The sequence below is a fragment of the Calliopsis andreniformis genome, chromosome 5 (assembly GCF_051401765.1).
Source record: "Calliopsis andreniformis isolate RMS-2024a chromosome 5, iyCalAndr_principal, whole genome shotgun sequence".
NCBI classification, from domain to species: Eukaryota; Metazoa; Arthropoda; class Insecta; order Hymenoptera; family Andrenidae; genus Calliopsis; species Calliopsis andreniformis.
In genome coordinates, this window is record NC_135066.1 from 403776 (window position 1) to 426471 (window position 22696).

The 22696-nt window shown below is 44.4% G+C and overlaps 3 protein-coding genes and 1 long non-coding RNA gene across 7 annotated transcripts; 1 reads left to right on the forward strand and 3 right to left on the reverse strand.

The window, feature by feature from the left end:
- Positions 1 to 9505: 9505 nt before the first annotated feature.
- LOC143179439 (uncharacterized) lies at positions 9506 to 10125 on the reverse strand. Its single transcript, XR_013001967.1, has 2 exons — positions 10105 to 10125; positions 9506 to 10027 (listed from the first exon to the last, which is right to left on the reverse strand). It is a non-coding gene; the product is annotated as an uncharacterized LOC143179439 (long non-coding RNA).
- A 2061-nt stretch (positions 10126 to 12186) lies between these two features.
- Positions 12187 to 19593, reverse strand: Tg (transglutaminase). 2 transcript variants are annotated; one of them, XM_076378129.1, is made up of 10 exons: positions 19324 to 19593; positions 14856 to 15205; positions 14642 to 14774; positions 14329 to 14558; positions 13940 to 14253; positions 13612 to 13881; positions 13449 to 13528; positions 13216 to 13360; positions 12827 to 13133; positions 12187 to 12743 (listed from the first exon to the last, which is right to left on the reverse strand). In XM_076378129.1, exons 1-10 carry the CDS (start codon positions 19469 to 19471, stop codon positions 12438 to 12440), a joined length of 2283 nt encoding a protein of 760 aa, XP_076234244.1. In that variant the 5' UTR covers positions 19472 to 19593; the 3' UTR covers positions 12187 to 12437. The 2 variants fall into 2 exon arrangements, with proteins under 2 accessions (XP_076234244.1, XP_076234245.1); XM_076378130.1 differs by lacking the exon at positions 19324 to 19593 and adding an exon at positions 15476 to 15754.
- A 924-nt stretch (positions 19594 to 20517) lies between these two features.
- Positions 20518 to 22269, reverse strand: LOC143179098 (mitochondrial import inner membrane translocase subunit Tim21). 3 transcript variants are annotated; one of them, XM_076378133.1, is made up of 5 exons: positions 22250 to 22269; positions 21338 to 21542; positions 21028 to 21262; positions 20853 to 20952; positions 20518 to 20783 (listed from the first exon to the last, which is right to left on the reverse strand). In XM_076378133.1, the coding sequence occupies exons 2-5, from the start codon at positions 21537 to 21539 to the stop codon at positions 20649 to 20651; spliced, it is 672 nt and encodes a 223-aa protein (XP_076234248.1). In that variant the 5' UTR covers positions 21540 to 21542; positions 22250 to 22269; the 3' UTR covers positions 20518 to 20648. The 3 variants fall into 3 exon arrangements, with proteins under 3 accessions (XP_076234248.1, XP_076234246.1, XP_076234247.1); XM_076378131.1 differs by lacking the exon at positions 22250 to 22269 and adding an exon at positions 21829 to 22050; XM_076378132.1 differs by lacking the exon at positions 22250 to 22269 and adding an exon at positions 21749 to 21915.
- Positions 21960 to 22695, forward strand: E(y)2 (enhancer of yellow 2). The gene is made up of 2 exons (XM_076378135.1): positions 21960 to 22098; positions 22298 to 22695. Exons 1-2 carry the CDS (start codon positions 22049 to 22051, stop codon positions 22524 to 22526), a joined length of 279 nt encoding a protein of 92 aa, XP_076234250.1. The 5' UTR covers positions 21960 to 22048; the 3' UTR covers positions 22527 to 22695.
- The last annotated feature ends 1 nt before the right edge of the window (position 22696 follows it).

Consider the following 22696-nt stretch of genomic DNA (forward strand, 5'->3'; position numbering starts at 1 on the left):
TCCGTCGCGCCGATTCGGTGGTATCACTAACGGGAGCTCGGTATCGTCGTTGACGCGAGCGAAAGACACGGTACGAGACTGCTCGACATCCCACATCGACTTTCCTCGAGGAAAACGCGAGGGCACCGGTTCGAATTGCGAACGAGAGTGGGAAAGGCAGGTAGAGCGAAGCCGAAGGATGGGCCCGACGAAGCGAATCGTCGAGAATGGAAATGGTGTCGAGCGGGTGTCGAGCGGGCGACGAGAGGCTGAGAGGTGACGCTGGTGGGTGAGAGCGTAGAACGAGGCTCGGATCGGCGCGGCTCGGCGCAGAACGAACGCGTCTGCGCTGCTCGACTTCCCGGACTCCACTGGGCCGCCGTTCCTCCTCCCACGCGCATCGCTCGCCCCACCAACTGTTCGCAGTGGCAACGGCGCTCGGGCCTGACCGTTCGCGGAGCCCCTGCGATTAGACCAACCGAACCGAGGGAGAAGGAGAACGCCGAACCGAGAGAGAAGGAGAGTGCGCGCGTCGCCCGCCACCCCTTCTGGGCGGGTCCTTCCGCCAGTTCCGCGGCCTCCTCGACGAGTCGAGGCGGTCGCGTCGGCTCGAGGGATCGGCCGACGGTCACGTGACCGATCGAGCCCGCGGAAACGCGAGAAACCGCGACGAGGGCGGCGCGAGCTGCAGCCGATTCTCTCCAGGCCACGCCTCTGCTTAACCACCGACACGACCATCGTCGCCCCTTCCGCCGCCGCCGCCGCCGCCGCCGCCGCCGCCGCCGTATCCAGCACCGATAACGGAGCTATCTCGAAGCGACGTGGCCGCGCGCAACGACGAAAGAGAGATCGATCGACCCCTCGCGCACCGGATGCCCGCCGTTCCTACGTATGTACCACGACTGTACCCGCATTGGCGTAGGATCGTGTCTCACGACCTCCGCAACCTCGCATCTGTCAGCTCTCTCATCATTCGACCGCCATTGCCGATTCTTCATCATTCACGTAGATTGTTCAACATTTCCATGGCATGTCGAAGTCATGGTCGCGAGCTTCTGCACTTTAGACGCATCGTTCTTTTCTGCGGTCCGTCCGTTTATCGGTTAAAAGGCGAGTCGTGTTTCGATCTATGTGTAACGTTACAATGGGTAATAGATCTACCTTGGTACACCGATCGCGCCTGTCACTTATTTCTTACGACTTCGTAAGAGAGCATCGAATATTCTCACGTATAGAGTAGAGGGTTGGAAAGTTCTTTCGTTCAGCCGCGATTACGCCAATGGAGTTGGCCCAGCCGAAGCGATATACCTACGTATCCACACTGGCTGCTAATAGAGGCGTATTCCGCGTTGCGTCGACTTTCCAGGTGGAACCTGGCATCGCCTCGAACCTCTACATCGAGAATTTCGCGAAGATTCGCAAAACGATTCCTTGTACACGTAGTATGTTCCTCCAGCAAACTCTTAGAAAGAACACGTTTACCACTTGTCGTAAATGATTTCGTAAAGACTTTTTATCATCGATTAGATACTATTTCCTCGGTGAAAACGAAAAACGAAAAAGATTGGAGGCTGAGTAACGAGAAAGAGAAGTCGCTGGAACTGAAACTGTGGTGTCGTTGATCCGTCGAGTGGCGCGTACGACAGCGAAAAGCGCGTCTCACCGTATCGGTTGTAGCTACCTTCGAGAGCATCAGCAGGAGATTTACGGCGTGTGTTTAGGCACTTAGCTGATCCACCTAGCCCCCTCCTCCCTCTTTATTATACTAATTTCTCGGGTATGTCAAAATAGCTATCCTGTACCGGCCTCCTGAATTCTATTCGACACGCAGGGTGCCCTCGTAGTCGACCGCATAAAGGATCCCATCCCGTATAAAATATGAAGACCCGTGTCTCCCTCCTCCTTCAGGTAGCTGAAAAGACACGGCAAGCTCGAGATGTCTTTCGAGCAGCAGGAGCGGCAGGCAGGAGCGGCAGGCAGGAGCGGCAGGCAGGAGCGGCAGGCAGAACGTCCTGTCCCCGACTCCAGACCCCCCGTTTGCTTTGGCATTCGAATGTTTTTAAGGCGGTTGCGGTTGCTCCGAGGTGTCACCGTTGCTTTTCAAATTCGTCACCCGTGGGGAAAGTTGCCATTAAACTAGCTACGACTGTATCCACTTAACTGAGCTTCTCGTCTACGCGTGACCTCCGAGTATCCGTCTGCTGCCTTTTACGATAGAACAACCACACAGACCTGGATACTTTTGTGTCGATGCAGTCATCTTCATTTACGCATGCGGTAGAAAAAGTGTCTCTCGTGATCGTGACATGTGCGACTGTAGAATCGAGAAGCGAAGGAAGGGGCAAGCAAGGGATGACAGAGGACGCAAGGAAAAGTGGCAAAAAGAAAAGGAGCAGAAAGCGGAGAGACGGTAAGGCAACGACGTGCATGGCACGATGGTACGGAGAGGTAGGTACACGAGAGTCATTCATCATCGGAAGAGAGGAGAGGCCTGCGCGAGCTGCATCGCCAGCCGGTAGTGGTTATCGTTGGTAGAGGCAAGTAGATGATGGTAGAGGTGGCAGGCCACCCACGCTGTACGCTCGAATTCAGTGGCGAGACTGAATCTTCGATGAGTGCATCGAATACCTACTACACATATGTCATATACCCTTACTTTTCGGAGCCTGGCTATCTATCGCTGGAAATTCTTGGAGTTTGCTAACGCTGCCAGAATCTGATCTCAAGGGGGTTGTTTGTAAATTCTTTCTCACGGGATCAAGAACGAAAGAAGAGAAAAGAAATTCGTCGAGATGGCAAGGCTTGCGCTCCGAGTTCAGAACGGTGTAGCAACGTGGGCGGACTATAAACGAAAATCTCTCATGGCACGAGCTTCTCAGCTTCTCTGGAGTGCTTTCTGGAGAGGGTAAACACGCGGTTTCTTTCCCTCGCCCCCTCTGACTGTTCCTAATAATAACAACGAAATTGCCGTTCATGGCAGCGATAACGAGGAGACGATGTCGAGGGAAGACCAGACAGTAGTAAACACAGAGAGCGAAGAGGAAGAGATGGAAAAGGTTGCCGCGAGAATTCCTGTAAAAGGACATCGGCTCGTTGGTACTCGAGGGCTAGTCGAGGGCTCGGTCGGCCGTCAAGAGCGTCGCGGCGCCAGCCTTCGTTCGCTTCTCCCTCGAGGAGGCAGGCAATCGAATCTCTTGGCGTGGAAAACGTAAACCGTCTGCTAGACACGACCGTGTACACTTGTGCCGCGCCAACGGGCGCGCGCACTCGACCGAGGAGCAGTCGCTTCTGCGACTGGTTCGAAGGATAAAGCCAAGAGATAACGCTACGAGCCGAAAGTGAACGGCCGGCACAGCCAACGATGATTATTCAAATTAAAGCAGATACGGATCGGCAAAAGAAGGCCTGTGAATTTTTCCTCGCACGATTCGCAAGTTCCAATCGCGACCACATGCCGGGCACAGCACATTCTCCTATAGCGTGTCGTCTTTCCGTCGCTCCGCACTGCGCATCACCATTGGGATTACAATGCGTGGGCTGCGAAAGTGTAAGACGAGGGAAAAATACGAAGGCGAAGAAACTGTGAGGAGATGGAAGGCGATTTGGAGAAAGGGGGAAAGGAAAAGAGGTATCTGTGTGCATGCGTGGCGTTAGAACACGTGTAAGGGGTAGAGCGAACAACTATATACTCCATGAATAATCCATGTTCCCGAGTGTAGCATGCTCGGTCTCGTGGGTGTGCTCCATTGGTAGCTTAAAGCGATGCCAATTCTCGAAGCGCTTCAACTCGGATGATTGGCAAGATTCTGTTCGATCCTCGAGGTCGGTTAATATCCTCCCGAAATCGACAGGTTAGGCGTTTACGATACCGAATTATCCAATGACAGATAGAAGGCAATTATCGAACGTCTATCGGTGAACGAATTTGCGTCGCGAACCGCTGCGAGCGACAGTCTGTAACGAAGCCGCGACGCATCGTACCGTGCGAGTAATTTTGCTGATGGTAACGCAACAGCCGCGAAATACCCAAGAGCGCGCAGTTCTCTCTTCGCTTCTGTTCGCTTCTGTTCGGTTCTGTTCGGTTCTGTTCGATTCGACGGGCAAGCGTTCTTCATCGATTTCGATCGTTGCGATTTCAATCGAACAACCGATTGTCGGAAGTTCGCTCTCGACCCAACCAGGAGCGTTCGCTCGAACGTGGTAAACGCGGAAAGTCGAGGAAGGAGAAGACTAGCCGCGATAACGATCGCGAGAAAGCTATCGACACGCGAGCACGTCGACGCCCGTTTCACTCTGCAAACCGAGAAAATATATGGAAACCGTGCAAATGTATGCGCACCCTAATCAAAAGTAGGCGGAGTTTCGAGGCACGGAGAAGATATCGCGCTCGAGGAAACGTGGATGCATCCGGCTGAACTCGTGTTTGTTTATCGTTCTTCCTGGAGTTTCGCGAATCGTACCGCGACTGAATCAATATATATCGCTTCCGTCTTCCGACAGCGACCTCGTTGAATGACACGTAATTTACAGTTCCTAGGCCTTCTCCTATATAAACTAAACTATAAACGAATAAAAAGCAATGAGGTTATCCAGTTTTGCTCGAATTTCATGAAATGAGGTGAACTCTGTTGAATGATCGTGAGGTACGGGTACGGTTGCAGCCGCGATAGTTGGCATCCCCGGTGGTACGCGCGTCAATGCGCACGCCGATAGGTGTACTACGTACAAGGTTCTTCCTATTCGAAACCATCCACTACCTGTCCCGACGAGCGCGTTAGCCACAGTATGGCTAGCATTAAAATTTACACGATGCTTATCTAAGCTAACGGTGGCCTGTCTACGTAGCGGCGCGGAGCAAGGGGATGCTGCTATCTATCTACGTGTACTCTACATAGATGCGTGTGCGTGAACTCGCGAGAGCGTGTACAGGTGTGCTCGTCGATACGAAGAGAGGCACATCGAAGCGCGATTACACAGAGTATGTACCACTGTAGAGAAACCAGTTTTCACGAGCACGGACATTAATTCTCGAATTCCAACGTCGCGAGCTCCTGTTGCTGGCAATTTGTTAATTATAATTTTATTTTCGACGCGCGAGCAGTTTGGTCAACGGGGGAGGCATCGTAAAATACGCGTTCGCACCGACGAGATAATAAAACGTGAATCGCGAGACGAGTCGGCCGGGATTCCGAAGTGGCTTGAAATTAATATCGAGACGACTATTAATTGCAACGAAGCAGGCAGAGAAGCGAGCAGGCAAGCAAGCAACCAGGCAGGCAGACAGGCGAGCTGCCAGACGGACGGACCGACGGACATAATGAAGTCAGCATTTTATTACCGCTACCGGTAGTAAGTTTCTTTCTTGGAAAGAACACCGGGTGTCTAGGAAATATCGGAGTTGTAAATTTTGGGGACAGGCCGCGCGTTCGTAGGACGAGGTCGTCGAAGATCAAAATCTTTGCCCCGAAGATACTGGTCCATTTTCACAGTATTTTGTGCCTTCGGGAAAGGTTATTCAACGAGATACGACAGCTCGCGTCCCTTTCACGCGGACAGATCAGCAACCGACTGTAAAACAAATAAATTGCTCGTGTTCTTCGCGGCGCGGCGCGGCGCGGCGACGAAATTTCGTGTCCAGTCGATCGAGAAATCTCGTCGAATCGACGAAACGTTTCTCGGGAGGATCTCGCGCGACTCGCGCGACTCGCGCGACACGGCGGGGTACGACACGGTGTGTCAGCCCGGAACCGGATCAGGATGGAATTCCAGGAGGACCAGCTACGCGTTACAACGTGTTTCACACTTCGGGTTATCCGCCCACGCCCCACCAAACTAATATATAATGCGACATTAGAATAACAAATACCGGTTGAAGCATCCACGCCTAAGAGCTGCGGGGCGCCACGGTCCCTAGCTAGGCACCTACATAAATACTAATATGTGTATAAATAAATACATATGTTTAGAGTGGGGGTCTGCGAGGAATCGGGGAACTGGGAAAAATTCTGCCGACTTCGTGGCTCGTTGCTCGATAAACTTTAGCAGAGCCTAAGGGTACTTTCGAAAACGCCGTTTACGGAAGGTCTATCCATCATCTCGAATTCTCACAGTCGTGACAGCTACTCTACCTTTTGCACTGGCCACCGAATGAAACGAGCAAGTCGAATTAATCGAGAAAAGGGTTCTTTTCTTCTCCTCTTCTTATTTTCTGCGATAAAGATTGATCGTAAAGATTTTCAGCCGAAAAGTAGCACAAATTACCTGCTCGGTTTCTCCTTATTCTTTTTCCAAGACGCAGATGTAGCGAGGGGAGGAAATCGGGGGATCGCATTGGTTTTTCCCCAAGTTTTCATCCCTCCTTAGTAACAGCCCGCGGGCTGTACTTACGCGATACCAAATGGTCGCTGGGGGACCCTAATCGAAATTAGTTTTTTAATTGGAGAGACTTATTTAGTCGTTAGGATTGCGAAGGAAAGAAAAAAGCGGCACGAAAAGAGCGAACCGAATGGCAGGGTGGGAACACGATCTCGACGAGTAATCGTACCGCTTTTTCGTTTCTTCGTGTCTTCGTGTCTTCGTGTCTTCGTTTCCGGTAGGTAACCCAGATTATTTACATAAGAAATTAGCGCAATTAAGAGCAAAGGGGACGCAGCGCGTATTGAACCGGACGTAACGAAAGTACCATTTTAACATTTGCGATTAAGGGTGGAAAATTCCCGTGAGAATTGTGTAGAATCTTGGCGCGTCGTTCGCGGAATATTAATCGAGTCGACGCGATGCGACGCGATGCGACGCGATGCGACGCGACGCGACGGATAACGCTTGGCATAAGCCAGGAATATTAAGGCCGTTAGCAACGTAAGTAGGAACAGATAGGACCGGTTAAACGAATAAACGTTTTCGAGAGACGATAAAAGCGCATCGACGGGAAACTGAGATGGTGAGCTGTGGCAGTGGAAGAAAGCGGGAGGAAATAATGAGGAGGTTGGAAAAGGTACCGACACAATTCGCGCCGAAATAATACGTACGAGAAGCTAGGGAAAGGAGAGCGAGTGGTTCTGTTTCTGGGTAATTTCATAATTAGCGAAGAAGAGAGAGTGAGGGTGAGAGTGAGTGTAAGGGTGAGGATGAGGGTGAAGGTGAGGGCAAAAAGCGAACGGGTGCGAGTTTCATTAAGCCGAAAAGGAAGTGAAGCTAGCAACTCGATCGAACGGGAACTATTAAAGAGAACCCAGCGAAAATTATAAACATGCTCGTTATCCACAACAATCTGTAGGGATGCGATCAAAGTACCGAGAGTTTCGATTTCAACGAAAAACGATGAGTTACGACATGATACTTTTTTACCAATTTCATTACGAGCCGGAAGGGCATTGCTCGAGAAAATAAAGAGCGTCGGTAAGTGGATAAAATCGGGGAAAAATGATCTCTTTTTACTTGAGCTGAGATCGTATACGGCTCAGTAGGTATTAAAGATCGATACGATCTCATTACGTAGGTACTGTTTCACAGCGACGACATTGTGCGATTTCGTGGTCTTGAAGAGGCTGTCTGTTCTGGACGAAACGGTACGATTGAATTTTCCGTGAAATTCCACTGGTAGAAAGAAGACGGAAAAAAATTTACTTTGCGAATCTTCACCCTCTGCGAAGCGACTCGTAAATCTGCGTAAGGTCAGTGGAGTGGGATACGGGGAAAGGTCGGAGGTGAGGCACGGAACGGAGCCACCCTCTTTCGAGATTGCTCTTCGAGCGGGACAGCTCGGTCGATAAAACAATTGCCGGGGGGATAATCGGCATTATTTACGCCGGATTCTCTGTTAGATAGGCGAGGGTAGCAGCTGGGGGCAGGCGGGGAAGAGGGTTGCGTCGCGTCCTATCATGGGCCGGAATACTCTTGGTATATAACCACTGTACGAGGGTAGTTAGAAAAGAGAGGTCCGAAGAGAAGATTCCCCAGCAGTTATAAGCCTAGGGTGATCTCGTGCAGCGGCTTCGTCGGCTTACGGCTTATCCCGCTGATCCGCCCTCGCCGTTAAACTGCTCCCAATTAGATACGTCACTGGATTTCGATGTCAACTGGCTATATAAACCTACCGCCGCCGCCGCCGCCGCCGCCGCCGCCGCCACTGCCACGATCTCTCCCCCGGGACAACTACCACCCTGCCTTCCCACAACATACACTGCGTTTTTTCGATCGTTGTCCACGGCGTGTTAAAAAAATTTCTGCTCTGATACTCGGATCAGATAATTGCTCCTATCTATGTGCTTACATTCATCGTTAACGCTTTACATATTCCTTCGTAGAAATAAAACTGGCCAGTAGATATAAATCGCTGATCATTTTAGTGTCCAAGCACGAACAGAAGATAGTTGGCGTAACAAAGAACTTCCGGCTGCGGTAGGTATTAAAAAAGACAACTGCTTCTTAAATGGATACCTACCTGCCGTTTCACGAGGACTATGCGACGAGAGGGGAATCGTATAACGTTGTTGCGAAATCAGGCTAATTTGTGTGACAAGCGATTATAACTGGCACGCGATACCGTGGCATAAGTAGACGTCGCGCCGATTACCGTGCTTTTTTCGACGAACCCAAAGCGTTCTGCGGTTCGACCGCTCTTCGGCTACTGGTCTTTCTATAGCGCCTAAAAGGGGCAAAATATGAGAAATCGATGTCTACGTTGGCCAAATGTTCTCCAAAACCTGTCATTCCGCGCCGTCACGAGCGTAACTGCCGACGTAATAGCCGCTGATCAAAGATGGCCGACACAATGGCCGCGTAATTCACGCGGGCACCGTTTCGTCTTTTCAAACGCTTAACCAGCCTAAACGAGCATCGTTCCTTCCGCAAAACATTGACACGCGATTCCGCTAGCGTGTCAGTTGGACGATACATTAGGCGCTACATTTACCTACTCTCTTGTTCCCTGCTTTTTGTCGAGACAAGTAGCTAAATAGCTAACTAAGTAACTAGTAGGTAGGTATTATTTCGTTCGGATCGACAGCTTTCTGCTTTTCTAATATACTGCGGTGCCTTTACCTCGATCGATTATCTTTTCCTGATTTTCTATCCCTTTTGACGGTAGCTTGCTTGGATATGTTTGCTGTAGCAATTATTGATGACAGAACGTCAGACTTTGTTAGGTGCCTTTTTCTTTTCTCTTAGTATTAATCCGTGAAATTGATTATGCGATGACGAGAAAGTACAGACGTCGATCAAACAGACATGCAGGCAAGTAAACAAGCAAGCAAGCAAGCAAGCAAGCAGTCAGTCAGTCAGTCAGTCAGTCAGTTAGTCAGTGAGCGAAGGAGTCCTGTTTGTTGGACGGGGTGCATGCGTAATAAGGTAGATGCGCCATTTCTCGCTCCCTTTTTTTCATGACCCTCCCTAGCTCGTGTATCGTCTTCGGGATCCCTCCTACGATCCCTGTACATTACCCTTTGCTCCAGAATACGAAGAAAGCCGTAGCAGATTATGCGGTGTCATTGCTTTCTGCGATCGTCCACAGTCGACGTAATCCTTGCACAAATAAGCTCCCAACTGTTCGATTTGTCCGCGAGTAAATACAGTTTCAATTGCGATGCAAATTACTTTCGAATTTGATAGGGTAACACGTCTACGGGAAGAAGAGCGGACTTATCGATTTTCAAATTCCTCAAATTCGATTTTAAAAGCCTAGAAACGATACGGGAGTACAAAAGATGGTTAGTCGACTTTTACCAGATTCCAGCTGCGGGAACATTGTGTCCTGGGGTATAGCTCGTCGAGGAAAGCGCATCGACGAACGATGAATTACCTTTCTTCTCGTCGTTACGCAGTCATTCAGTCCGTGTTTGGGCAAAATGTAACGGCGAATCCTCGAGCAAACAGAGAAAGGCAAACGTCAAGCTGTCAAGGGACTGGCAACTTTGACAACCGCTCGAAAACGAACTCTGTCGATCGGAGTTTGCTTCGAGGAACAGAACTCGCAAGAGCGAGCACATCCTGCCACGTACCGTTTTCTAATTATCCTTTCTCCAGCAAGCTCGTCGGTCGTTCTAGTCGTCTGGAAAATAAATTTCAAGAATTAGAGAGAGCACCTCTGTTACACGGACGAATCATGAGAAATAAAAGGATAGGTACGTAAAAGGGCGGACCGTAACCGTTTCGAAAGTTTTACTGCGGTGAGTTTCTCTGATGACAGGAAACATTACACGTGCCATGCACTTGGATACCCCTCGCTTCCGGGGTAAGTTACGTTAAACATCAACGGCGAATCGTGATACATAAGAATACTATCGGCCATTTTGAGAAATTAAATCACTGTCTCCGTCGCTTCAGAACAAGTCCAATTTCTAATGATATTTCTAAGCGAAACGATGACTTGTTCATAAATCAAGTTGAAAACGTATCATACTTCTTCCATAAATCAAATCGATTAGCATATGACGATTAATTCGACGACTGGGCCAATCGAAGACAATACGTATTGTCTTCCATGTCTTCCGACGGGTATGTTGTTTTGGGGTAGCGTGAGGTTCGTGCTGCCATCTAGAAACCTGTCCTCAAACTGGGAGATCCTTTCAAAGGATGAGCAGGATTTCGCGTAGATGCTCTCTGTTTATCCAATAGCAGGAAAAGTAAAGAAATAAATCAGACGGTTTGCGATGTTTTAATACGAAGATAATGTTGCGTGAATTTCGTATTTATTGAGAAGTTGATATCAGCCTGATGAAAAAGGTGAGGGTGATCGAGAGAATACAGACGGCAAAGTACGATTGTAGAATGCTTGCGAGAGAATTTTCGAAAGCTCGACGACACCCTCGACCTCCTGCTATCGTCTAATATTTCACGAGATCTTCTCGGATTCTTGTGAGCCTGCGAGACCCCCTATAGCCGTTGGCTACACGAAAACATATACGTCACTGACGTACTGTTCGCAGTGATTCTGATGGATCCTGGGATTCAATGGGAACAAAAGAATGTTGGTTTAGCATGGAAGGCGTGTTTGTTATTTTGATGAGGTATAATGGGATGGATCTTGGGTGTTGATGCATAGCGCGTAGCAGGGTGCCGAGTCCAGAATCTCGTGGATCCAAATGGAGATCAGCACTGGGCCCCGTAGGCCTCTTCGAGACTCAAGACCCCTGTAGACAGGGGCCGCAACACGTCCATCACGTGTCACGGTTATGTATTTAGACATATCTCACCGCTCACCGCTCACCGCTCACCGCTCACCGCTCACCGCTATCCTGGGTATTCTTCTTCCTTGCTCCCTCTTCTTCTCTCCTTTACCCCCTTCTCCCCCTCCATCTAGCTTTTATCCACTTTGTTCTAATCTTTCCTTTACCATATTTCTTTCTCCCTTCCACGATTCTTGTATTCGTCTTCACTTGCTACCAGCTTATCGTTGCATCCTCTATCCTCCTTTTTACACTTTCAATCGAGACGAAACTTTTATCCAAGCTTATTCTAAAACCTCTATTAGAAATTTTATTATCAAATCTAGATTGTGTTTAATAATTCTAAAGGTACATCTACATATGTATCGTTTAAGTTGTAGGTGTCTAATGATGGTAGCTAACGTAGTTGATATTTAGCGAACAATTATCTAAATAAATCAGAAGAGAAGGAAATTGATTTCGCAACGGCACCGGCGCCGGCGCGGCATTACATCTGCTGTTCGAGTTAAGTTGATAAATAGTTCGTTTGATGGTTAGCGGGGAAAGCTCGTGTTCCTCTTCGACCTTCCACGCTATCGCGTTCATTCATCGTCCACTGTATTTCAACATTAATTTCTTAGATGGTGATACATCGTTCGTGTCAGTGTCGTACGTACGGTCGCGAACGCTCATCGTACTCTATGTCGTTCTCCTTTGCTGTCCATATCTTTTTTCTTCCCCTCTGTTCGATCCGCTCTTTAACCAATCTTCTCTTACGCTTACGCCGAATAATCGCACACTCGACAAAGCGACTACCTCGATTGCTGCTCGTTAATATTGCCTGCCGCGTGTAGTCGGTAGTCTTGGCCTTCCACGCTGTTCAGGTAGTTCTCGTCGATTGAATTTTTTATTGGTCTAACACAGAAGCCTGTTACGAACCGGTATCCCATTCGTTCTACCGCTTCTGTCCGTTTCTGACGTTCAAATGTACGGTGTTCGATAGTTTGTCTCCAAGATACGAAGTCGGTATCGGGAAACGGCAAGGGAGAACATGTACTACGAATTTTTCGATTATACGATCATTCAAATTTTATTATATACAAAATAAGAAGAATAAATATTAAAAATGTTGCGAAAGAGCTCTGAACACATAATTATTTACGCGAAAGTTCTCTTCTTTCACTTGCTTGATAAGCTACTATGCGTTGGTGGTAAGTTGGTAAGTACTCGCGACGACATAGGGGCAAGAACGACAACTTATCAGGATAGGTAGAAGTATCCTTTATCGAGTGTAAGGTTTTCTTTCAATACCTATTACTCTCCGTTAAGAGAAACTTTTGACGGCTTCACCATAAAGTTAACGAAACCATCGACATCTTCTAATTGTTTGGAATAAAATTTTGCGGCAATTGTCGCGCGGCCCTCGAATTTTGGTACCATAGAGAAGGAACATTCCGCGTCAGCATCGAGATCTACAGTTTCTGACAATTTTAATTTCAGTTCCTCCTCCAAACCGGGTCCTTCGATCAAAAATCTACCCTTTTTCAATGGTATAGGCAACGGATTTCTAAATTTAGCCCGTGCGTTTAACGTTTCACCGACCACCGGTTCGTTCTCCAACTAAGAAAAGAGAGAAAAATTGAGGTTTTTCGAAAGGATTAATAGAAATGAAGAAAAGGTGGAAGAAAGTGTGTACTACCTACCGTGATTTTAATGTCAGGTTTCCTTACGCGAAAATCATCTTGCGCAAAGTATTCGAAATTGGTATCCTTGACAGTAGCCAAACAGGAAATATTGAACGCGCATTGATTCAATAATCGAGGTCCATATTCTTCCCAGGAAACATCCATACGTATCTCTTCAACGTCTCCCGGTCTAACCGATCGATCTGTGCTCAATCTTTTTACCGGATCGCCAACCCGCCCCGTATATAACACCGTTTCGACTCTCAAAATAACGGAGACTTGGTACTCGTTGAAACTGCTTCTGTTTCTAATCAATAAGACGACACTAAAGGAGAAGATGGCTCGTAGTAGGTATGTCCATAGAAAAATTACGTAAGATTGTAGAAAATTGAACGAAGAATAAAAACCTGAATGGTTGCCCGATCACGATGTCATCGCGAAGTTCAAAGTTGAACATGATATCGTTAAACTCTTCGTTGAGATAGTAACGACTAAACAACGACTGGCTTTGTCGCAGCGCCTTCAACATGGCAGCCCGTTCTTCATCTGATTCTGTGAATAGAAGCTAACAGTGCGTATTCTATAGGGATTACATAATTCGAGAAGCAAGCTAAACTTGTGGATTGTAAAATCCACTTACTTTCCGGATACTTGTACGTATGGGTAATGTCTTCCCTCGACCATCTTCCGACCGCTTTCGTGCTGATGTATTGACCAATTCTGAAAAACGAAGAGGGAATAAGAAGGTAAGAAGGCGCGAATAAGAAGGTGCTGATTCGAGAGCGAATAGGTTGAGAACTTACCCATAGACATCCTTTCGTACCAACTTCAAAGGCTGAGTCGGTCCGTTGTAACGCCAAAACACTTTGTCCGCGTTTACTTCGGCAAAGAGAAACCCGTTGTCATAAGGACGCAGAACCTCGCCCTTTTTTACGGCAGCTACGGAAGCCGGACCGCAACGATACGCGTCTTCGCTCAATTCCTGAGGAGTGGCATCGATCGCTTGCCAGCCTGAACAATCAGGGGACAAATCGAGTCGCTTCATCCAAACCTCGTTCCACACGTGGAAATTCCTGCAACGAGGTCAGATTAAAGGACGCGCGTTGAAAACTCGATCGTATATCTCTTTACCATATCGAGTCGCTGTTCAGCTCTTCCATCACTTTCCCTTCAGCGTCAACGAAATAATCGACCGTCAGGCTACTTTGAGTGTCGTGCGCGCTCGCGTAATTGGTTACTACGCGACAGGGAAGTCCCAGGGTACGGCAAACGGTGGCTAGCACGCCCGAAAACACCCAGCATTGTCCATATTTCACTGGTTTCTTACTCTTGTAATATTGCTGGAGAATCTTCTGTGAACCCAGCCATTTCGTCGGTGGCGTACCACCCTCGAAATCGTCGGACCAATTACCCATCACCGCCCCATTGTCGTCCGGAGAGTTTACCTAAGGCGACAGGAGCGGTATAACGTGCGTCAGGAGAAAAAGATGCTCGATAAAAGTTCTTTCACGGATACGCACAGCCGCGGATAAGATGCGAGATATGACGACGGGATCGCCTCTGCCCGAGACGCGAACTTTTCCGACTTGAATCATCAGATGTAGGGCACAGTCCAATATATCTCGTTCGAACTGTGAATATTTCCAAACCGTTGGTCTCAGACGATTGTAGCTTCCACGCCATATCAACCCGTCCTCTGCCATCACGTATTCCTGTCGTTCATCTTCCTCGTCTAGATACACCGTGTCCTCTGAAAGATCATCAGAGATATGGAATTTTCTGATCGACGTTCGTGTTCATATTTTTCAGCTGCGTGATCGGATACCGATATACCTTCGCACCATGGATTGAAGATCAGGTAAAATGGTTGCTTCAATGTATAGCTAACTGCTCCGTCCAGATTTCTGTTTTTAGTGTCGATATCCATCTTCCATTTACCTATTATAGCGTTCGGGGATGTAACGATCTGAGAACAGAACGGAGAGTCATCGCATTATCTTGTTGTTATTCTTCCTAACGAAAGGCGAATCAAAGAAATACTGTTTGCCTTCAATCGGAGAAAATTTGGATGAACAGCATCGATGGTAGCTTGCCAGGAGCCCTCGGATACTTCTTCCGGATAAAGAACTGGTATCGCAACTAGAGTTCCATGACCGTACTGTGGCTTCTCGATTCCATCCACCGTGAAAACTAATGAGATACCATCGATGTCTGGGTCATAATTTCTCGACAATATCAAGTGTATATAGAACTCTTGTCCACGTCTGACGACCAGCCTCCTTCTGTCATCCTCTCGTGTCATCAGCTCGTATCTCGATGTTTGGTGAGTTTCTCCATTTTCAGCTATACACAGGTCCACGTCCGATATCGTCAAGACAGGAACGCCAAAGTCCTCCCCTGCATAGGTGTAGCAAATACTATTCGTTACTTGAACAAGCAGAACGATATTTTCTACGGAGGAACGAGCACTCTGAAATACATAACTACAATGCTCCTGGCAGATTGCCAATTACGATCAAGATACCGTCGCGTCGCGTCGCGTCGCGTCGCGTCGCGTCACCTGTGAATTATTTTATGCGGAATAATTAAAATTCCCGCGCTTTCTAGCTAGACCTTCCTTCCGAAAAATGGTACGCCTTGTGCGGTAACGAGGAAGCGAGTACTCACAGTAAAACCGGAACGGGAACGGTCTAAGGCGGCGATCATTGAAAGGCCGGTAACGATCGTAAAATCTATAGAACATCCTCCTAGGACTGGAGAAGGCGAACTCGTTCCTCGAAAGCGAACGGAAGACTGAATCCATCGGCGGTAATCGGCGCCGAAGTCTCTTTCGCTTTCTAAGAGGTCCGCGAAATCACTGGAAGACCGCACCTTCTCGTCGAACAAGAGGGAAAGATATCGGCAGCGGTGTATACTCTATAGATACATATCTATGTAGGTGCATAGTGCAAGACGAAACGAGAACCGCCAAGGTCATTTCTGCATCGGCGAACGAGACCATACATGGAGCCGTCGATGACTACTGCATCAGTAGGAGTCACCTACTTTTCATCCTCTCAATTACTTCCCGTAATTTATTCCTCAACCGCGAATCATTTGTCCGATTGTCTAGAAAGATTCCGCGAAATCATTAATCGTTAATAATGCCTGCAAAAGGCCGTGTCGATCAGAATACGGACAGAAAAGTCGGTGATCGTGACTTTTCGTACCTACACAGTTCGCTGAAAGAGTCATTAACGAGTCGAACGACTGACACACTTACGGACATTTCTCTATTATACGGTTACGGAAATTGATCAGGGCAATCAATCCTGATCGACTTGTCCAACTTTTTGTCACGACTTCATTCGTCGGAAAGCAATTGAAATGAGAAAATTGAATCGTTTCTGTTTCTTGCAAAAACATCGATTAAGAAAACAACGGCGATCGTCGCGGATAATCGAACGTCGTTCGAAAAACGAGGGCTCGCTCGTATTAACCATCACCCGTTTCCACTTCGATAAGTCTTATTTGCTTGAGAAAGGTGAGAAAAGCAGTTCCCTGGGTTGAGTCTAGGTCTTGTCAGCAGTATTCGCGAACTGTTCGCTGGCCGAGAGGTAGCTTATGAGAGTATGTCACGTGCACTATCAGAAGCATGAGTGCAGGAACAACAAACAAGCACGTTTTCGTAAACACGCACTAATGGTGTGCCGACGGAAGATGATCGTCGATTCGATAAACTAGGAACGAAAGAGAAACCAGCGTGAATCCTCTTGTTTGACGAGCAACCGATTACATGTATGTACCTAGTATGTCGAGCTGCGAGCCGCACCGCGCCGCTCCGCACCGCTCCGCGCCGCACCGCACCGCTCCGCACCGCGCCACCGCGCCGGTGCAATCGAAAAGCGAGACGGACAAAGGAAGATTTATCGACTTGCCATTTAATCTCCGGGTATTTTTACGGTTGGGAAGTTTGTTAATTGAACATTCCTTCAGTTGGTATCCACTCCCTGATATAATAATCCATTAATGTAATTATAATATCCTCTGAGATCAATTAGCAGTAAACAATGATTGATTGTATAATAAGCGATGAACCGAACAACTAATTATGTAATAAATATTGTGTGAAACGATTCGAGTGTAGTCACGTCCGTCATTTGATTACTTCAACCAGTTTCGTGCTATTTTGGTGAGTTAGTAAGCCGACCATGAGGAATTACGGCCTGAACTACATACATATATATGTGCCTATAGGTATTGTTTTCGATTAAAAATAACGATGCCAGCCAACTAACTCTACCTATATACATATGTATAAGAACACATAAGCGTCCTAGAATTCAGATTATCCGTAACAGCTGATGACGCATGGGTAATACTTTTCGTGCAACGTAAACTGCAAATTTTTCCTCACGATCGCGTTCTTCGAACTAAGGAAGAGTAGATACGTATACCTAGGTACAATACTTCCACTAAAAAATACGAATGCGCGAAATGTTATCGAAGGAAAAGGAAAAGTTGAAATGTGTAAAAGACCATCGAAAGTCTGATTCGAATAGGTATGTAATAAGTATATAGAGGAGTAGAGAGGAAGTACCAAACGATAGGAATTTCTCGCGTTACGAGAACGGTAATAATCGCGTAACATTAGCATTTCTATCGGTGCGTGGCATTGTAGGAGTATCAAGCGCGGGAGGACAGCTGGGAAACATTTTAAAGATACTCGGAACTTCGAAGATGTCTATCGTGTAATAAATTACGCTCTTGGTGCGTTAATTGTGCCTTGCCTCTTCCCCGAGGCTATCGCGTTCCGTCGTAATCCAAACGTGACGCTTTCCATTTATTTCCTATGTAGCTTTCATTGTAGAAAAGAAGCACCTACCTACAGAAGTGTGTATTCGCAAAAATTCGAAGATGGAAATTCTGAAGAATTCACTATGATCTTGAACTTGACGCGTATCTGGAGAAAACGGCTCAACTAATAATAAAACTGTGCGTAATTAAAGGTGATGTCATGTTTGTTCGGGCAGGGTGCCGCTTGCATAAGTGCGCTTTCATTCATGGAAACGCTGACGTCTCGAGGCCGTTGAGCATGCGTTACAACGTTACGTTCATTTCAACTTTCTACGTCATACAGAATATAGAAAATCGTATCTATATCTCCTAAAAGTGACGTTGCGCGAGTAACGGCTAAGATCCATGCATTGAGAAACATGATCCGAGATAAGTGTTCGCGAAAGAGTCAGAAGTTGAAGACTCCCAGCTGGCCAAGAGTCTTAGTTTATTTTTTTTGATGAGCTACTATCGATGAAACGCGCGTTCCACGCGTCATTTCTGTTTGCTTACTAATTTTACGGAATCCACGTGTAAGAAAATATTTTCTCGACAATTTTCCTCTAAATCTTCGCATTATCTTTGCTTTCACGATTTGAACGATACTATTATATAGACCGTGGAATGCCGCCTATTGTGACTGTTCCTTCACTTTCGGCAATATTATAGGTAACTTTACCCAAGCTTTAGTAATTGAATATCAATGTACGTATCTAGAGTTCGCATTTGTTTTTAATAAATTAAAAATGTGTCAGAATGGTGCTGAAACCATATCTAATATATCTATGTACTGATTTCTACTTGAATACAGTGATCTCGTGATTGAGAAATAATTCGGAACGTTTCGTATATGTAGTTTTAAAAAGCAATGATCGAAAACATATGGTGAGTATGTATATTGAGAATCGAAGGGTACTCGGTGCACTTGTTAGCATATGTTGTCTTAAAATAGGTGTTGTGTTTAGTACGTAACCCGGAAGAATAACGAACCAGTCGAACGCTGGAAATTTTTGATAGCTATAGATATATGTATGTACATACCTACTTTGCGGGTTGTCTGATATACCGCTGGCTTGCGACGTTAGAGCCGTGCAAATATACCTACCTATGCAGGCCTGTACTGATAGAAACGTAGCAAGATTTTTTATTATGTGTGAATTTAAATTCTACGTATCCATTCACTTAGAAATTGATTTGCTATTTAACAAATTCATTATTTAGACATATTAGAAAAAATAATATCTGTTCAAGCACAAACTTCCTCTACTTCGACAGTATCATACGAAGAACGGTATCGTTAACCCTAAAGTTCGCTCAACGTAATTTCTCTTTGACACGTGCCAATGCATCGATTCATTCTGATATCATTTACCTAACGAATAGCCAATTAACCCTGTTCAGCCACGGGTCAAACGTCGTAAAGGCAAGTCAGAAGATGAAGAAAAAGATTGATCTCTAAGAACGCGAGATAAAAGATCTGCATCGTTAATGATTTACGGGTATAGTACATACATACATATAGTAGTATAGGACACTACCAGTACAGTAATACAAGTGACCAAATGACGCACACACACACAAGTCGTGGAGCAACGACTTACTACGATATTTGCATAGACTATAACTTGAAAGTTATAGTAGCGTGGAGTTTGACTTGAAAACGAAAATATTTATATACAATATCATTAATTTCAACTTACCCGAATTAGACGCAGTAGGAGGGCGCGGGAGACACTCCGGTTTATTGCAGAATGGTTTAAGAGGGCTATCAGTAACTGTTTCAGGTTTGAATACTGCTCTGAATCGTGAAAAACATGAGCAGCATTTACCCATTTTGATCAATCCCATGAAGCGGAGAATATAAGAAAAATCGCTCTAGAAATGTTCCTTATGGTGCCAGTACTTCAAATTCGTGCAGCTTACATACTTCTATCATTAACACATATTTGACAACATATAATATCATTTCACTTGGAGTTAGTCTTTTCAAAGGATATCTTCGATTGAATGAAGTGCTTTTTCCGAGAACAGAGAATATGTTGGAAATGATCCAGATTGGTTTTACACAACACAGTACAGCCAGTTGTTCGCAAAAAAGCATTGCATGATTTGAGAAGTAGGAAAACTTGATTGCTGTAATGATTACTTGATCAAAGGCATCTGATGCAGTTAAAACATTGATTTACCCGTATAAAAAAGAACGGTAATTCTATCATTCGTACGTGGACGTACTTACGATTATTGCACTCTTATAACATTCTGTTGAAAAGTTAGCTTCTACGGTTCTCTAACTTCGAAAAACTAAAGTTACAAATATCTCAATAATACCGGCATATTTATTAATATTTTCTTTAGCTTTGACACTGTTTCGCGAAAATTTCACAACGAGAAATCGGATGATATCATACACATTTTAAGTACGAGCGCGAACTAGTAGAGACAACGCGTCGCGTCGTGTCGTTCTGCTCGCAAGTAGATGAGCGACTGTCAGAGAATCAACTGGCATCGAGAATGATGCAAACGGTAAGATCTTCTTGCAGCCTTCAGTTAATTTTTAGGCGATTCTTACTTGTAACGATGTAACTATTTTTACGTGGGCATATGTATGTGTTCTCATCTTTCGAAATGAAGCTCTGGAGAATTGTTTAAAATGAATATTCGAGGAAAATACGTACAACTGGAGACAACTGTATAAAGTGTACGTTATTTCACCAATTTTTTAAATCCAATGACTGAAAACTTTGTGTTTAAAGTAAGATATCAAATATGCCCAGAAGAATATTCACATACTTCGCAGAAATAGATTACGGTACATGGTCGAAAATGTCTATTTTTAAGTATTGAGTGATTGAGTATTTATCGATAAATCCAATATGCATTCTACAGTATTTTTATGATTATATAAGTTCTTTTATTTAACGTAAATTCTACAAAAGTATATTTAGAGTACACGTAGTTACAAATAATTGATTAAAAGCATATTTGTATACAATTCATCAAGTATGCAACTTAAAGTTTTAAAATATTAGCTTAATTCAAATTCTATATCATCACTGTAGATTTTGCTTTCACTCCTGTTATCTTCTATTTTTATAGCAGTTTTCATTATATCATCTACAAGCACATATAAGTATGTGTATACGTAGTCTCCTGATTCATTCTGCAATTACATTTGACAAATCAGTCATGTTTAAAGTTATATATGTATAAAAATCGAAATATTACTTACTTCTTGTACCTCTAAATTTACAGTGCCCCGTCTTCTTATTCCTTGGATATAAAATTTCATTCTCATATGCCGTACTCCATCTTTCTCAAAAATTATGTGACTAAAACAACATATAATATTTTGTAACAGTCATATTATACAAAAATATGAATGAAGATTAATAAAGATATCTTACTTAATATGATTTCTACGTCCACGTCGATTTTCTTCTCCATAAGCTTTTATAGGTTGTCCAAGGGCATCTATTACCTTTGGATGTATTTTACAAATGTTTAAAGCCTTAATGTAAACACCATTTGAACTTTTACTAGAAAAGAGTTCATTGAAAGTGATGTAAAACATAAAAAATGTGATTCCAAGCCCTATAATTATCACACCTAAGTATCCAGCAGATTTTACATTTTCTTTGACTGAAATAAAATTGAAGTTTAAAAAGATATAAATTCTTCAAAATTCAAAGTTTTTTATGATCATATGAAATTTACCTACTTCTGCAAATCCAACTTGTACCTTATTTTCAGAGTTAGTAGAATTAGTTTGAGTCACTGACTTTTTTGTACAGTATGATGCATACTTTTGAGTACTGGGCATTACATTAAAATAAAAAAGAGAATGTATATTTGTTATATTATACACAGTTGCAAGCCTTCTACAGGATATGTAATTAACTACTCGTAAAGATGCCATTCTCTGGGTAGTTGTTATAGTTGCAGGTAGAAAATGTTGCATCAACATAAAATAAACATAATAGATATATTGACTTTTTTATCGTATTATTTATTATAAGCTACTTAAATTCATTGGAAATATTGTATTATAAATTGTCTTAACAAAATTTCGAACTATATTTAGGTAACTGAACATCCATTTGTATAAAGTCCTGGACACTTACTTACGAATCAGAAATATACTTTACTTGCACAAAATTATAGCGTTTGTAAATAAAGCTTAGAGATTATATTTGAAATAAAAGTACGTCTGAATGATTATTTTGTAACCCTTGAACACGGTTAGTTATTACGTGGATCCAATACGAGAGGCAAAAGAGGTTAAGTTGTGCAGTGGAAAGACAACACACAACATAACCTTTCGGGACAGACATCAGTGTAGCATTAGCCGGTGTAATAGTATTGAACACATTGTAAAATAGAATAGAAATTTTGTTAATAATAAAGTAGAAACAGTTAAAATTCTTCATGAAGACTGCTCCACATCAAAGACTAGTTATGGTTGGCGATCGAGATGGGCAAGTAGTTTTCTGTTTATTATTATATAAACATGGTCTAGCATTTTGTCATGATACAGAATATTTACGCATTATTTGCAAGTTATAAATTAACATCTTTTACAAGTCCTAATTGCATCCTTCATAATAGAAAATTGTTTAAAGTAATTACATCTTAGAAGGTATTAAGGTTTTAACAGAATTTAATTATTTTGTCCAGGCTGAAGGAACTGTTACGTCGTCGACTGGTTGAATGCGGTTGGAGAGATCAAGTTAAACTAATCTGTAAGGATTTAATAAAAGAACATGGACATGACATTACTTATGACAAGCTACTTTCTATGGTTACAACTAAAGCAAGGACACTTGTACCAGATTCAGTTAAAAAAGAGCTATTACAGAAGATAAAAAATCAGCTCATTGCTCAAGAAGAAAAATTAAAAATGTAATATGTATTTCTTTTAGTTTCATCTTTTTTATGCCATAAAAAGGTTTCTACTAAGGTTATGTACAAATGCCAAGATTTATTTTTAACATATTTTCTTTACTGCTGTATAATCTTACAATGGCAATGAAATTGTGTTAAACTTATAAATAAATTATATTTACATAAAGTGAT